This window comes from Orycteropus afer, unplaced genomic scaffold, assembly GCF_000298275.1.
Source record: "Orycteropus afer afer isolate SDZICR_OR568_19922 unplaced genomic scaffold, OryAfe1.0 scaffold00050, whole genome shotgun sequence".
NCBI classification, from domain to species: domain Eukaryota; kingdom Metazoa; phylum Chordata; class Mammalia; order Tubulidentata; family Orycteropodidae; genus Orycteropus; species Orycteropus afer.
In genome coordinates this window covers 11,617,746-11,635,714 of record NW_006921637.1, presented here as the reverse complement: position 1 = coordinate 11,635,714, position 17,969 = coordinate 11,617,746, and the positions used below count along the sequence as shown (strand labels likewise).

At 38.5% G+C, this 17,969-nt stretch overlaps 1 protein-coding gene across 1 annotated transcript in view; it reads right to left on the bottom strand.

The window, feature by feature from the left end:
- Window positions 1-17,969, bottom strand: part of TTC13 (tetratricopeptide repeat domain 13) — a 139,231-nt gene that overhangs the window by 94,439 nt on the left and 26,823 nt on the right. Inside the window, exons 2-3 of the mRNA XM_007938492.2 lie at window positions 8,682-8,776; window positions 3,429-3,504 (exon numbers count right to left, since the gene is read on the bottom strand). Of these exons, the coding sequence (XP_007936683.1) occupies window positions 3,429-3,504; window positions 8,682-8,776 (171 nt within the window). The remainder of the gene's footprint in view (window positions 1-3,428; window positions 3,505-8,681; window positions 8,777-17,969) is intronic.

The window sequence follows — 17,969 nt, the reverse complement described above, 5'->3', positions numbered from 1 at the left end:
CTAACCAGAAGGCTGGTGGTTCAAACCCACCAGCCACTCCTCAGAAGGAAGGTTGGGTAATCTACTTCTGTAATGATACTGCCTTGGCAACCCAAGGAGGGGTCGCTATGAGTTGGGGCCGACTCGACAGCACACAACAACAGCAACAATTCTAGATTTTATCACTTCAGTCCTCTCACCCCTCAAATAGCAACTAATGTATGTTCAAGAAAATAGGCAACTAAAATTTTTACTGTTATGAAGAGCTTAAATCCCTTGGCAGTTAAAAGTAGTAGGAACATTAAATGCAGGGAAAGATTGGGATATCTTCATAAATAACAAATGTAAAATTCAAAAATAGTGAACATCATAATAATACAAGAATGTTGGGGCATTCTCCAAAATAAAAAGAAGATTGGCTTTCATTTAGTTTCTTTTAAAAGATAAACTAAGGTCAAATTCATATTCAAACTAGTAAGAATGGATATCATTCAGATATCTAAAATCCAGATAACCAGAGATATCTTTAGTGGTGGGTGGCAGTATTCATTGTAAAAGCAGTAATAATATAGTAATAATAATAGTTATATGCAACGCACCTGTAATATGTGCCAGGCACTGTCCTAAGCCTTTATATGAAGTAACTCATTCACTCCTTAACTGCATTGAGATAGATACACTTATTGTACCCATTTTACAGTTAAGAAAATGAGGTATAAACAAGCTAAACAAGAGGACTAAGAGGAGGAAACAGTGAGCAGTAGGTAAGAGGCTGGAGCCTACACTCTTAACCAATATACTGTGCTGAAACAAGTTAAGGCTGTATATGGGTCTAAACTGCAAGTGGTCTGAATTCCTCCATGATTACATGAACAGGCACTAAGAGCTTGCATGGTTTTTGAAGAATGAAATGTTAGAAAGCCAAAACTTGAGCTCAGATTCTGGCTCTGCCACTCATGGGCTGGGTGATTGTAGGACATCAGTCATGTTTCATAACTCTCTGGGTCTTCCTTGAGAAACCTGTTCTTAAGGATTCTTTTTAGAGCTAAAATTTCAGAATTTTGTATCAGTTTTTCCACAATCAGTAAATACTTGCTAAATGAACAAATGAATGAGCCATAAAAATAAATAGTTTTTAGGGGATACATTTTGTACTATTAGGAGCACATTTAAAATGTTGGCTATGACCACTCTTTCTATTTAAAAGTAAATATTTTTGTGAGAAAAATCCAAAGCCATCCATTAAAAAAAAAAAAATCACCCTAATCTAAATCTGGTACACATAAAAATAACTATTAGGATCTAAATTTTGTTATATCCAAAGACATATGGGAAACAGTGGGAAATGTTATAGAAATCTCTGTTGTTGTTGTTGTTGTTATGTGCCGTCAAGTCGGCCCCAACTCATAGCGACCCCTCCTTGGGTTTCCAAGGCAGTATCACTACAGAAGTAGGATTGCCCAACCTTCCTTCCGAGGAGTGGCTGGTGGGTTTGAACTGCCAGCCTTCTGGTTAGCAGTCAAGTGCTTTAGCCACTATGCTATAGAAATCTCTACTAACTAGTAATTCCATTCCACAAAATGGTAATACTTAAAGATGGAAAGATTTAATGATTGCATTTGATTTATCTCCCAGCAATGTATACCTTGACAGAAATCATTTTTCCAAAGGGAAGAAAAAAAAACATAAAACCAAATTGTGGTACAAAAACTAAGCCAGCATAGGGCCTATATTACCCAGGATGCACTAGGGTTCATCTTAGAATATAGAGCAGGTCCTACCATTTGTCATTATTCAGTAAATATAGTAAATACTAAGCTGAGAGAATCCATGGACTTCAAAGAGACTAAATGTGAGGCCTTAAAAGGTGATTAGTTCTCAAAACTGTCTCAAAAAAATGCCAGCAAAAAGTGATTAGCACTTTCAAAATAGTCAGCTCTCAATTACTTGCAGTAACAGGAAAAAGGAAATAATTATCAGAAGTCATTTGTCTCAATACAAAATTTTGGACTGCAAAAATGGTGAAATGACCACTCACTCCTCAGCCTATACGACTATGAGACCAGAAGAACTAGATGGTGCCTAGCTACCACTGTCAACCACTCGGAGGGGGTTCTATGTAGAAGATCCTGGATAGAATGCGAGAACAATGTGGAATAAAACTCAAAATCATTGGAAAAAAAAAAAAAAAGGGACCAAGTTTGCTGGTCTGATAGAGCCTGATGGAACCTAGGTGCCCTTCAGGTCTGGAATTGAACCCACTCCTGTGGCTTCCAGCCAAACAAAAGACAGGCATATGAGCTGAACACTTACATTAGGTAGATACAGTTCTTGGAGAGAAATATCATGGGAGAATAGGAGGGCTGTGTACGCACAGGGAGACAGCTCAGTGGGCAGGAGTGCATGCAGGGAAGGACACAGGGAAGAGGTAACTATGGGGAGGAAGTGAGAGGAGAGCTGTTGAATTGTGGTAAATTGTAGTCAATGTAATGAGACAAAATATATGTGAGCTGTTGTATGGAAAGTGAATTTGCTCTGTAAACTTTTACCCAAATCACAATTAAAAAAAAAAAAAAAAAAAAGTGGTGAAATGATTAAGTGAGACTGAGCAGATTTCCTACAGGTGCTTTGGATAACCAGGCCCCACACAGGGCCACGTACTTCAGTTCCATGCAGTGCGTGGACCTCTATTCAGTTGTGCAAGCAGACTGGGCAATAAGGGAGACATGTCAAAAGCACATTTGACACCAGTGAAACCAGCTGCTCTAAAACATGCCTTGGACAAGCCAAACTATACGACATGTTTGCAGATTTGAATGGATTCAATTTGTATGCACTCATATCCTTTGACCAAACAAGAACTAACTAGCCTCAGGAGTGAAAGATACTTAAACTTAGCTGTTTTATTACACAGAAGGATAAAGTAGATTTTCTGTGATTATACTCTGCTTTCAGCACTGGCGGTGGTGCCTAAGGCATCTGACTGCTAACCAGAAGGCTGGCAGTTCAAACCCACCAGCCACTTCTCAGAAGGAAGACTGGGCAATCTACTTCCATAGAGATACTGCCTAGGAAACCCAAGGAGGAGTTGCTATGAGTCAAATCGACTCAATGGCAGTGAATTTGGGTTTTGGTTTTTTCATTTCTTGAATATTCATATTTGATGACAACACATGAATAACCCTTAATATAAATGATTAATAATTATTAATTCCCATAGAAACACAGAAAAAAGCCTTATGGTTCATTTCATCCATACCTTTTTTTCTTAAAAAAAAAAAAAAAAGCATATAATAAACTGGACATTTGAACAGTTGAAGGCTGTATCCTGTATCAAATAGCTCGTTATTGGCAGAGCCAGTGTCAGTGGTCTTTCTATCACACCTGTTTTCCTGTTGTGCATCTACTAATTCTAGGCAAATACAATAATATTTCAAGATTCATCTTACCTAACTCTTCATTTGTGCTGTCATTATCAGTAGCAAACGGGAATCTCTTTTGTTCTGCAATAGACTTGGCCTGGCTCTGAAAAGAAATACCAAACAAATATTCTAGCTTATTACAAATGAAGAGAAAACTTATATTGTAAACCTGTATTTTTCAAAAATTAAAACTACATTTGATTTAAATTAAAGAAAGCATTAGCTTTATGTCATACTAATCACAAAAACATAGTTTGTTGTATAACAGTTTGCTCTCCCTTATCATTATGGTCGCATTTCCAATGAATGGTCATTTTTTATTTCTACAGGGATTAAGCTTGCTAGCTGCTTAAGAGTTCACTCCATAATATCAATTATATTGCAAAGATTACATTCTAGCAACCAGTCCTCCAATGTGGTTTATATTTTAAACTCTAAGAATATTTTAGAAATAACAGCTACAAGTTGTTCAGAGATGTCATAAAAGGGTCAGCAAAAATGACCAAGAAAGAAGACATTTTACTAAATAGTGCAAAGCAAGCTACAATCATCCTACTTAATTCAGTAGCCTCATCCTTGAAGAAAATATTCAGACACACATATGTACCTGGGGCAGGAGAAGTAGGAACTAGGAAGAAACAAAGTAAATAAGAAAGCTTAGTAACTAAAAGGGAGCTTTGGTAGTGCAGTGGTTAAAGCATTCTGCTGCTAACCAAAAGGCTGACAGTTCAAACTCACCAGCTGCTCCAAGGGACAATGATGAGCCAATCTGCTTCTGTGAAGATTTACAACCTTGGAAACCCTATGGGGCAGTTCTACTCTGTCCCACAGGGTTGCTGAATCAACTCAATGGCAATGGGTTTGGTTTTGTTTGGTTAGTAACTAAAATGATTTTCCACGTTGTATTTGTCCACTATATAAAATGATGGCTCCATCAAGTTTTGGTGAAAAATGAGGTCTGACAATACATAAACCTTCCATTTCCCCAGAAGATGTACTGTCAATTATGACACTTAGCCTGTGGCATACCCATTAAATTTTAACTTTATACCAGAGTCACCTGAGATACAATTAAAATATGTATACCCACAGACACAGGAAAAGCTAAGATACTAAGAGACTAAAGGATGTGTTGCTTTTGGCAAAACTGTAGGATTAGAAACCAGTGACAGCCCAATTATTTGAATTCCTCTTCTTTTAAATCCATAGTACTGATGTCCATAAGCATATACGATAGGCAAATAATTACACATGGGAATGTATAATTTACACATTCTGACTTACATGTTATTTAACCAATGACTGGTATTTATTAGCCAAGATGAGTTGTGATCTATTGGGCTTTATTGACTTAAATAACAGGTTTTCAGGTATTTCCATTTCCATTCCCTGCACACTCAAAATCCATACTAATGTTTACATACAGATCAATATTTGATTTCCTCATAAAACAAAAAATAAGCTAGTTCTGATTAAAACACAAGCTGCTGCTTAAAATCACAAGTAATAGATATACACCAGAAGGACAGCCCATCTCAGGAGGTTCACTCATTCCACTTTACCCCATTCAGAAGTCTAGCAAAATAAGATATCTGGAAACCCAACTATCATGGAGATGTTTTACATGTTACTCCCTCTAGTAAGACACTGATAGCTAAAGAGACACTCCATTAGTTCTTTCTTATTTAACTATATAGCTAGCTTTGCCACATAGGAATCTTCTAAGGTTTCTTTAAAACATGACAGATTTAATAACACAAGGCACGTCACATCCAGGGTATGTCTGGGTGTGGCCAGAACACCATTCCTTCTTCTCTGTCAAATGATTACAGACAAGCACACAGATCTGAAATATTTCCCTGTCTGGTAAACTGCTTATAGCAAGGAAAAAACCATAAACATTGTTTTTAAAATTTAAAAAATCTTATTATTTCATCCAGTATTTGATGAGATATTTGATGAGTATTTGATGTACCAGGCCTTTGTAATGAAAAATATGGACACAAGAACAGAAATGAAATGCCATTAAAACAAGAAATCATTTACCTGGCCACATCAAGAGCTACTACAGAATGTATCTAATACAAAATTGTTTGCTTTATATTAGAAATAAAATCTGCAACAGAAGTGGGCAGGAATAGTATAATATGAACAAATTAAATTCTTGAACAGAAAGAAACTTATCCATGTCTAATACTACCTCTGTAGTTACCTTCCATGGACAAAGATGAGAAGCTATGATCAAATAAATAAAAACACAGAACCTGACATTGCTGATAGATTAACCTTAACCCATCCTTCAGTTCTCTGCTTAAGTTTCAGTTCCTAAAAGCTGTCTTTAAATAATTTAATTTAAATAAGATCATACTGGGGAAAACCCTTTACTTCTCTTTCACATGACTTGCACAGTTTTACTTGTATATTTATTTGTATAATTATTTTGTTAGTGAGTATAAAATACATGTATGCAAGACCAAGTCTATCTGGTTCACTGCTGTATTCATAATAGCTGCTAAATAAATATCTGTGGAATGAATGAGTAAATGAATATTGTAGGTTCCGTATATTCACCGTAGAGAAACTGAAAGGTCAAGATTGGTGACCTTTCTCCTGTAAGTTACTAGGCAGTACTATCTTAAACAGGAAATGCAACTAGTAGAAAATTATTTGAATAACTATCAATAAGAAGGTTCCTCTAAACACTTGGAGGTTTCTGTAGCTTTTGGGGAAGTAATTCTCTGCTCTACAATACTTCAATATAATAATTTTGACAACAATTGCTATTATTTATTTTTTTAGGCAATTTAACAATACTGGAAAAAACAAAACATGCACTATGATTCTGACTGACAGCGACCCTATGAGGACAGAGCAGAACTGCCCCATAGAGTTTGCAAGACTGTAAATGTTTATGGAAGCAGACTGCCCATCTTTCTGCTGCTGAACAGCTGGTTGCTTCTAACCACTGACTTTTGGGTTAGCAGCTGAGCACTTAGCCACTATACCACAAAGGCTCCTGATTCATCATTAGCGGCCCGATATACAAAATTATATTTCATAAACATATCTATTGTTGAAGTAGATAATAATTTCTCCATCGTCATCAACATTTCATCCAATTCAATGAATCGATCTTTTCCAAATACACTAATCTGTTATTTGTGTGTAGTAGTACACATCAAAAAATTTCCTTATTTTCTTTTTTTTTTTTTACAAAAAGAAGTTTCCCTCATAGCTCTAAGAATCTAACCACCCATAAAAGGCAGAGGTTATCACTTTCTACTTAAATATTTTCAGTGATGGCCAACTTATTACTTTATAACACAGCCCATTATGGTTTTAAAAAGTCTAATTCAAAAGTTTTTTCATATATTAAATTGATTGCTAAATAGTGAATTAGACAAAATCAGTTCATTGTTCTCTTTTGATCAACAATTAGACATCTGGCTATGAAATGGGGAGTGTATCCAAGAACATATATAGGGTTGGCAATGGTCCTATAAGTTTATGTGAATGATCAGAATTCCCAGGTGTGTAGTAGAGCTGAAAAGGGACAAGGTTGTGGTCACAGCTTGGTCATAGCCAGCTACACAGAGGGACTGAGTAGTTGAACCTGCAGGCTTGGGACCACAGTTGCAGGGGACATCAAGCTCAATTGGCATAACATACTATACAAAACATTGTTCCACCTCCTACTTTGGCGAGCAGTGACTAGGATCTTAAAAGCTAGCACGCTGCCATCTAGATGCAATGATGGGTCTCTCCTCGTCCAGAGCAAAGAAGAATGAAGAAAACCAAAATTCATGGAAACAATTAGTTCTAGAGACTGGTACACCATCCGATCTACAGCCTATATGACTTGGAGACCAGAAGAACTAGATGGTGCCCGGCTACCACTGTCATCCACTTGGAAGGGGATCTGTTTTGGAGATCTTTAATAGAGAGGGAGAACAATGTGGAACATAACTCAAAATTATTTGCAGGGAAGAAAAAAAGGTGGGGGGGACCAGGTTTGCTGGTCTGATAGAGCCTGGTGAAATCACTGAGACTATGGCCCCGAGCTGCCCTTCAGGTCTGGAATTGAACCCACACCTGTGGTTTCCAGCCAAACAAAAGACAGGCAAATGAATTGAACATTTACCCCAAGTAGATACACTCCTTGGAGAGAAAAATCATGGGAGAAAGAAGGGCTGCTTATGCACAGAGAGACAGCTCAGGGGGCAGGAGCGTATGGAGGGATGGTCACTAGGAAGAGGTAACTATGAGGAGGAAGTGGGAGGGGAGCTGTTGCACGGTGATAAACCGTGGTCAATGTCATGAGACAAAGTATATGTGAACCACTGTATGGAAAGTGAATTTGCTCTGTAAACCTTCACCCAAATCACAATTAAAAAAAAAAAAAAATTAGACATCTGGAAATCCAGATTAAACTATCTTGCAAATTTAGTTCTGGCAAAAAATGAAAAGCTTTGAGAAATAAAAAGTACTCTAAAGAGAAATTTTAAACAAAAGAAGCAAACAACATCTACACAGATGCTGAAGGAAAAGGCTTGGAGAAAAAGTCTGTTAAACTAAAAGAACAATTCAGTTTTATTGAGTTAAATGTATATGAAAGCAGGAGATCAAATGAGAATCTAGACAGATGTTTTTAAGACCCTTCTACCTTGTTGTAGTCAAGCCAGAGAGGGGGCCATGTTAATCTGGGTAGCCTACATGCAGAGATTACATGGTGACAAACACATATTCCTGAAATGAGGTCTCCTGTACAGTTTAGCTGGTTCTGATTTTAAAAGAAAAAAAGTACAGCTATAAAAGATATCCATACAGGCACCTCCAAATATGTAAACAACAAACCAGCCATCACAGAGTCTACTCTGACCCATAGCAACCCCATGTGTGTCACAGCAGAACTGAGCCCCACAGGGTTTTCAATGGCTGATTTTTCAAAGCTTACTTCTTAAGTCTTTCTCCCAAGATGCCTCTAGGTGGACTCAAACTTCCAACATTTTGGTTAGTAGCTGAGTGCTTAACTGTTTGCACCATTCAGGGATTCCCAGAAATAAGATTCAATTATGATCTCCCAGGTCCAGAATGATTAACCATTCCATTCATAAGTAATAACAATTTATTGTGACCAAATACCAGGTAACCTGGCTTTACCTTATGCAGATGAAACCAACTGGACTTAGCTGATAAACAGAAGCAATCTCCACCTTCTGGAACTAGCTTTATTGTATTTCAGATCATAAAATATCAAAAGCGTGGATGAAAGAAACATACCAGAATTTTTTCTGTGTTGAGGGAAAGCAAAGAGTCACAGGGTGGTGATCCTTTAGGCTCGCAGTCTGAATCGTGGAAGTTCATAAAGGATGAGTCTGAAAAGCAAATACTCCATGTTATTCTCCTCACCTTAAACATATGGCTCTTATGTACCTAGTTATGAATCAGAATTTTAAGTCTACAAAATCAAAACAAGGACAAATGTGCAAACACCAAAAGCAGCATCTTCCACCTTTACAACTGTATAACGTTTTACACTTTCCAAGTATCATGTACAAACATGAGTAATTGTCCTCACAACTGCTAATGAGCAAAACCAGTTACACCTCTCAGATGATGATATGAAGTTTAGAAGGGTTGTGACTTATCTAAAGGCAACAGTGGCAGGAATAGTACTTGCTCAACTCTCTTTTTACTAGTCATGTGAAATTAATATAGTTCGTAAGATCCTTTAATTATGCATATCTTCCCTGGCAGCAAAGGAGCTCTGGTGGCTAGTGGGTAAGGTATTTGGCTGCTAACCAGAAGGTCAGCAGTTCAAAACCACCACCAGCTGCTCTGCAAGAGGAAGATAAGGCATAAAAGATTTACAGCCTTGGAAACCCAATGGGGGTCACTATCAGCCAGAATTGACTCGATGGCAGTGAGTTTGGTTTGATTTGGTTTTATCTGGCAGCTTGTTGTTGTTGTTGTTGTTGTGTGCCATTATCTGGCAGCATTCATCATAAATTAAAAAAAAAAAAAAAAGAAAAAAAAAAAAAAAAAAAAGGAGATGTAAAGGGTTAAAATGAGAGGAGACAAAGCCAGACCAGGAGACCTAATGTTAAAAACAAACAGACAAAAAACAATAAAACCAGCTGCCATGTAATCAATTCTGACTCATGGAGATCCCATGTGTACCAGAGCCCAACTATGCTCCACAAGGTTCTCAATGGCTGATTTTTCGAGATAGATCATCAGATCTTCCCCACAAGCCTCCTTTATTCCAAGGCACCTTTCTTCTAAGGTGCCATCAATCTTTTAGGTAGCAGCAAGCACATTAACCATTTGAACCAATATGTTCTAATTCAACAGTCATTAAAGAACATTAAATTATGTTCAAGGAACCACTTGAAGGAAAGAATAGACTAGAGAATAGTATCAAAAATCAATCAGTGCCCTTAAAGAATTTACAATTTAGCTAGATAAATTCTCATGTCTGTATGTCTTAACAAAATAAAACAATAAAACAGGGCAGGACTTATCAAAGAAGCTCTCAGGTAATTACTAATGGCTGGAACGTTAAATTTCATAGAGGCACAAGTAGGGTATAAAAAGATGGATAGAATCCTCAACAAAGCACTAGCAAACCAAATCCAAGAGCGTATTAAAAGCATTATACACAAAGATCAAGTAAGATTTATCCCACAAATGCAAGGATGGTTCAACATAAGAAAATCAATTAACATAATATACCACATTAATAGAACAAAGGAAACAACCACATGAGCATCTCAATTGATGCAGAAAAGGCACGTCACAAATTGCAACATCCTTTTATATAAAAAAAAACTCACAAACTAGGAGTAAAGGGGAAATTCCTCAACACAGTAAAGGGTAATTATTTTTTTAAAAAACATAGATGACATCATACTCAATGGTGAAAGACTGAAAGCTTTCCTCCTAAGATTAGGAACAAGATCAGGATGCCCCCTCTCACCACTGTTATTCTACATTGTACGAGGAGTCTTACTAAGAGCAAGCCTGCAAGAAAAATAGATAAAAGGTATCTAATCACAGTGAGGATCTCTGGTGGCACAGTGGTTAAGGCATTTCTAACCAAAAGGTCAGCAGTTCAAATCTACCAGCTGCTCCATGGGAGAAAGATGAGGCAGTCTGCTTCCGTAAAGATTTACAGCCCTGGAAACCCAATTGGGCACTTCTACTCTGGTAGCATAGTGCCTAAGACACTTGCCTGCTAACTAGAAGGCTGGCAGTTCAAACCCAACAGCCACTCCTTGGAAGGAAGATGGGGCAATCTACTTCCGTAGTGATACTGCCTCGGAAACCCAAGGAGGGGTCGCTATGAGTCAATTCCAACTCGATGGCACATAACAACAACAAAAGCACTCTGTCCCAAAGGGTCACTGTCAGTCAGACTCAACTTGATGGCAGTGGGTTTGGTTTTATCTTTGGAAATCAGAAAGGAAGAAGTAAAACTATCTCTATTTGTAGATAACATGATCATATGTATAAAAAGTCCAAAAGAATCCACAAGGAAGCTACTAGAGTTAATAAATGAATTCAGCAAAGTGGCTGGGTACAAGGTCAACACAAAAAAAATCAGTTGTTTTTCTATACAGTAGTAATAAACAATCTGAAAAGGAAATTGGGGGGAAATTCCATTTACAATAGCCTCTAAAGGAATAAAATAACTAAGAAAAAACTTAACCGGAAGGTGAAAGACTTGTACTTTGAAAACTATGAAACATAGCTAAAAGAAATTGAGAAGATCTAAACAAACTGAAAACCATGGGTTCATAGATTGGAAGATTTAATATTGTTGTCAACACTACCGAAAGTATCTATGTATTCAACATAATCCTTATCAAAATTCCAATGACCTTTCTTACGTAAAGAAAAGTTAGATGTCAAATTCCTATTGGACTTGCAAGAGGTCCCAAATAGCCAAAACAATTTTGAAAAAGAAGAACAAAGTTGGAGTCCTTGCACTTTCTTATTTTAACACTTACTACAAAGCTACCATAATCAAAACAACATAGTACCAGCATAAGGAAAGATATATTGACCAACAGAATATAATTAAGACTCTAGAAATAAATCCATACATTTATGATCAATTTATTTTTTACAAGGGTGCCAAGTCCATTCACTGGGGAAAGAATAGTCTTTTCAATAAATGGTGCTGGCTGAGAAAGAGGAAGACAGAAAGAGTTACACAGGAGGAACAGACAACAAAGATGAACGCTTTTGCATGTACGGTACGGTGTTGTCAGTGATGGCAAGCTCTGATCTATGGGTCGATAGATGGGTGGACAGGCTGACAATTGGGTTATGTCTAGGCAAGGGAGAGTGTGCCTATGACCATGCATAGGGTCAGCAGACAATGTTTCTACATGCACATCTGTGTTGTAAGATGTGTGGGTGTATAGTAGAGCTGACAAAGGGCAAGGTTGTGGTAGCTTCTTGGCCACAGCCAGCCACCCAGAAGTAGCAAGTAGTTGGACGTGCAGGCTCGGAACCATGGTCAGAGGGGACATCAAGCTCAACCGGCATAATATACTACACAAAAACATTGTTCTACGTCCTACTTTGGTGAGCAGCAACTGGGGTCTTAAAAGCTTGCAAGTGGCATCTAGATGCAACAATGGGTCTCTCCTTATCCAGAGCAAAGAAGAACGAAATAAAACAAAGATGCATGGAAACAATTACTTCAAGGGATTGGCAGACCATGTGATCCTCAACCTATATGACCATGAGACCAGAAGAACTAGATGTGCCTAGCTACCACTGTCACCACTCAGAGGTGGATTGGTGTAGGAGATCCTGGATAGAGTGGGAAAACAAGGTCGAACAAAACTCAAAATCATATATATATAAAAAAAAAAAAAAAAGACCAGGTTTACTGGTCTGTTAGAGCCTGGTGAGACCCCTGAGACTATGGCTCCTAGTTACCCTTCAAGTCTGGAACTGAACTCATTCTTGTTGCTTCTAGCCAAATAATCGACAGGCATATGGGGTGAACATTTACATCAGATAGATATACTCCTTGGAGCAATCAGTCATGGGAGAACAGTACGTGGGAGGGAAGGACACAGGGAAGAGGTAACTATGGGGAGTAAGTGGGAAGAGAGCTGTTGCATTGTAGGAAATTGCAGTCAATGTCATGAAACAAAATATGTATGAAATGCTGTATGGAAAATGAATGTGCTCTGTAAACTTTCACCCAAATCACAATAAAAATTAATAAACAAAACAAAACACAGGGGTTCTAATCTGAGCCCTTTAAAGGTCAGAAAAATAAAATAAATGGTGCTGGAACCACTAAATATACACATGCAAAAGAATGAAGCTGGACCCACAGTAATATCCTATAAAAGTTAACTCAAAATGGTTCAATGGTTTAAATGTAATAGCTAAAACCATAAACTTAGAAAAGATCTTGCTTTTGATAATGGACTCCAAAAGTACAAACAACAAATATAAATTGGATTTCATCAAAACAAAAAAATTTTGTGCAAAAAGAACTTTATGAACAAAGTGAAGAGAAATCTACAGAATGGAAAAAAAAAAAAACTTGGGAATTATATATCTGGTAAGAGTTTAATATCCAGAATATATAAAGAATTCCTAGAACTCAACAACAGAAAGATAACCAAATTAAACAAGGGCCAAAGGACTTAAATAGACATTCCTCCAGGAAGATGTACAAATGGCCAATAAGCAGATAAAAAATGCTCAAAATCATTAGTCACCAAGAAAATGAAATTCAAAACTACTACAGAGATGGGGCAATCTACTTCTGTAGTGATACTGACTCGGAAACCCAAGGAGGGGTCGCTATGAGTCAGGTCCGACTCAATAGCACATAACAACAACAACAGGATAGTTATCAAGGAGCTTGATGTTATAGTGGTTAAGGCATTTGGCTGCTAACCAAAAGGTCAGTGGTTCAAATCCAGTTCTGACTTATAGTGACTGTATGGATAACAGAACAACCACTCCACAAAGAAAGATGAGGCAGTCTGCTTCCATAAAGATTTAGAGTCTAGGAAACTGTGGTGGTTATATTTGTGTGTCAACTTGGCTAAGCCTGGTTGAGTGACTGGGCAGCTGGTGGTAGTTATCCCCCATGATGAGACTGGCAATCAACTCCATGGTGAGATCTACCACAAGCAGCTGAGTAGCTGATTTGGGCATGTGGTCTGCTTCCCGTATATAAGCAGCAGCTTTGACAATGGTCTCTAGCTTATGGCACGCTTGGACCCTGCACGTAGCCATGTCGTTGCTCAGCAGCCTGCCATGCTCTGCTGACCTTGGGACTTACAATGGACTTAAATTAATGGCCTGCCATGTAGTTTGGTAACATCAGGACTGTGCCTTTCTACTTGTCAACCTTGGGTTTGTCAGCCTCAGCAGCCAGCAGCTGAGTGAAGAAAAGCCTCTAGCTTCAGTGGGCTGGGAGCTGGAGGCAGAGCTGAAGCCCAAGGCTGAGGGGCTTTCACCCAGCACCTAGAGCATGGCACTTTGAACTTGGGCTTCTAGCCTCCTAAACTGTAAGAGTATAATCTCCTGTTTGTCAAGGTCATCCTATTTGTGGTATATTCCCATCAGAGCGGCATTAGGTAACCAGAACAGAAACTCAACAAGGGTCGCTATGAGTCAGAATCAACTCAATGGCAGTGACTTTTTTTTTTAGGATAACGAAAACACCAAACCCACTGCTGCTGAGTTGATTCCGACTCATAGCGACCCTACTGGGTTTCTGAGGCAGTAAATTTTTACAGAAGTAGACTGCCCAGTCTTGCTTCCATGGAGTGGCTGGTGGGTTTGAACCACCAACCTTCTGGTTAGCAGTCAGATGCCTTAGGCACTGTGCTACCAGAGCTTTTTTTTTTTTTTTTTTTTTTCCTTAAGGATAGTTATCAAAAAAACTGCAAATAACAAATGTTGATGAGGGTGTAGGAAACTGGAATCCACATGCACTGCACATGGAACTATTAAATGCTGCCTATAACCCATTGCCTTTGAGCAGACTCCAACTGATTGTGACCCTATAAAACAGAGTAGAACTGCCCCATAGAGTTTCCCAGGCAGTAAATCTTTCCAGAAGCAGACTGCTTATTTTCTCCTATGGTGCCACTAGTGGGCTCAAAATACTAACCATTCTGTTAGCAGCCAAGCACTTAACAACTGCACTGCCAGAGCTCCAATAAAATGGTGTAGTCACTGTGAAAACACTTTGGTGGTTCCTCAATTACCACATGACCCAGTAATTCCATTCCTAGGTAAAGACCCAAAAGACTTGAAAGCAAGGACTCAAACAGATACTTGCACACCATTGTGTATTGCAGTTATTACAATAGCCAAAAGGTGAAAACAACCCAAGTGTCCATTACCAGATGAATGAATCAACTAAATGTGGTTGCTGTTGCTATTAGGTGCCCTTGAGTCAGTTCTGACTTATAGTGACTGTATGGATAACAGAACAAAACACTGCCTGGTCCTGCACAATCCTCACAATTGTTGCTATTTTGAGCTGATTGTGGCAGCCACTATACCAATACATCTCGTTCAGAGTCTTCCTCTTTTTTGCTGACCTTCTGCTTTATCAATTGTAACGTCCTCCTCCAGGGACTGGTCCCTCCTGATAACAGGACCAAAGTTTAAAAGACAAACTCTCACCATCCACACTTCTAAGGATCATTTTGTCTGTACTTCTTCCAAGATAGATACATTCATTCTTCTGGAAGTCCATGGTATGTACATTCAATATTCTTTGCCAACACATTAATTCAAAGGCATCAGTTCTTCTTCATTCTTCCTTAAGAGAAAGACTTCCTTCTACATGACTATGAGGCAATTGAAAATACCAAGGTTAGAGTCAGGCTCACCTTAGTCCTCAAAGTGACATCTTTGCTTTTTAACACTTTAAAGAGGTTTTCTACAGCAGATCTGAACAATGCAATATGTCATTTGATTTCCTGATTACTGCTCCCATGGGTGTTTATTGTTGATCCCACTCGGTCCTAATGTATTATTATTTTTTTTATATATTGTTGGATTCTATTGGTATTATTTTGTTCAGAAATTTTGCATCTATATTGATGAGGGATACTGGTCTATAATTTTCTATTTTAATGATGCCTTTGCCTTGTTTTGGTATCAAGGTTATTCTTGCTTCATAGAATGAGATCAGGAGTATTCCATCCTTTTCTATGTTCTGGAATAGTTTGAATAATACTGGTGTCAGTTCTTCTCTGAATGTTTTATAGAATTCACCAGTGAAGCCATCTGGGCCAGGACATTTTTTTATAGAGTGTTTTTAAGACCTGTTTAACTTCTTCTTTTGTGATGTTCAAACTTTCTACCACAGATTGTGTTAGTGTGGGTAGGTATTGCATTTCTAGAGCAAAGATGTCTTCTTGAGGACTAAGGTGCACCTGACACAAGCCATGGTGTTTTCAATCACATCATATGCATGTGAGAGGTGGACAGTGAATAAGGAGGACTGAAGAAGAGTTGATGCATTTCAGCTGTGGTGCTGGCAAAGAAAGCTGAAAGTATCGTGGTCTGCTAAAATAACTAAGTTTGCTGGCCTGATAGAACCTGGTGGAACCCCTGAGACTATGCCCCTAGCTGCCCTTCAGGTCTGGAATTGAACCCACACCTGTGGTTTCCAGCCAAACAAAATACAGGCATATGAGTTGAACATTTACCTCAAGTAGATACACTCCTTGGAGAGAAAAATCATGGGAGAAAGAAGGGCTGCTTATGCACAGGGAGACAGCTCAGGGGGCAGGAGTGTATGGAGGGATGGAAACTGGGAAGAGGTGACTATGGGGAGGAAGTGGAAGGGGAGCTGTTGTACTGTGGTAAACTGTGGTAAATGACATGAGACAAAGTATATATGAACTGCTGTATGGAAAGTGAATTTGCTCTGTAAATCTTCACCCAAATCACAATTAAAAAAAAAAAAAAGAAAAAGAAAAAGAACTAACAGGTCTGTCCAGAAGGAAGTGCAGCCAGAATGCTCCTTGGAAGTGAGAATGGCCAGACTTCGTCTCACATATTTTGGCCATGTTGTCAGAAGGGACCATTCCCTGGAGAAGGATGTCATGCTTGGTATGGTGGAGGGTCGACAAAAGACGGGAAGGCCCTCAATGAGGTGGATTGACATAGTGGTGGTGGCAATGGGCTCAGGTGTAGCAAGAATCGTGGTGCTGGCTCAAGACCGGGTGGTGTTTCATTCTTCTGTGCATAGGGTTGCTATGAGTCAGAGATGACTCGATGGCACTTAACAACAACAACATCCATTTTTTCTGTTGTTGTTGCTGTTAGGTGCTGTCGAGTTAGCTCCAACTCATAGTGACCCTATGTACAACAGAATGAAACACTGACTGGTCCTGGGCCAGCCTCACAATCCTTGCTATACCTGAGCCTGTCGTTGCAGCCACTGTGTCAATCTATCTCATTGAGGGCCTTCCCCTTTTTCGTTGACCCTCCCCTTTACCAACCATAATATCCTTCTTCAGGGAATGGTCTCTTCTGACATGACCAAACTACATGAGACAAAGTCTGGCCATTCTTGCTTCCAAGAAGTATTCTGGCTGCACTTCTTCCAGGACAGATTTGTTCATTTTTTTGGCAGTCCATGGTACTTTCAGTATTCTACACCAACACTGCAACTCAAAAGCACCAATTCTTCTTCAGTCTTCCTTATTCGTTGTCCAGCTCTCACATACATATGAGGCAATTGAAAATACCATAGCTTGGGTTAGGGGCACTTTTGTCTTCAAAAAGACATCTCTTCAGCACTTTAAAGAGGTCTTTTGCAGCACTTTAAAGAGGTCTTTTGCAGCAGATTTCTTGAGTGCAATACGTTGTCTGATGTCTTGACTGCTGGTTCCATGGGTAATGATTTTCAAATTTGTTGTAGTACAGTTCTTCATAGTATTCTGTTATTATTATTTTTATTTCAGTAGGTTCTGCTTTGATGTCATCTATTTCATTTCTTATTCATGTTATTCACATCTTCTCCTTCTCATTTGTTAAAATGCTAGTATGTTCCTCAATGTTACTATTATTCACAATAGCAAAAAGATACAAACAGTCTAAGTGCTCATCAAAAGATAAATGGATAAACTAACTACAGTACATACACACCACAGAATACTATGAAACACTATAAAATAACAATGAATTTGCGAAACACCTCATAACGTGGATGAACCTAGAGGACATTATGCTGAGTGAAATTAGTCTATAAAAGCACAAATAAATACTGTATGAGAACACTACTGCATTAAAATTGTAGGTTAATCTCTCAAGTCTTTTATGGAACTATGTGAAATTAGATAAGGTTTAAGCAAGATTTACACATATAAGTTTGTTGTGATTTAAAAAATTTTGGTTAAAATTACCAAGTATATGTTGTTGTTGTTAAGTGCTGTCAAGTCATTTCCAACTCATAGCAACCCCATGCACAGCAGAATGAAACACTGCCCGATCCCGCGCCAGCCCCACAATCCCTGCTATACTTGAGCCCATCATCGCAGCCACCGTGTC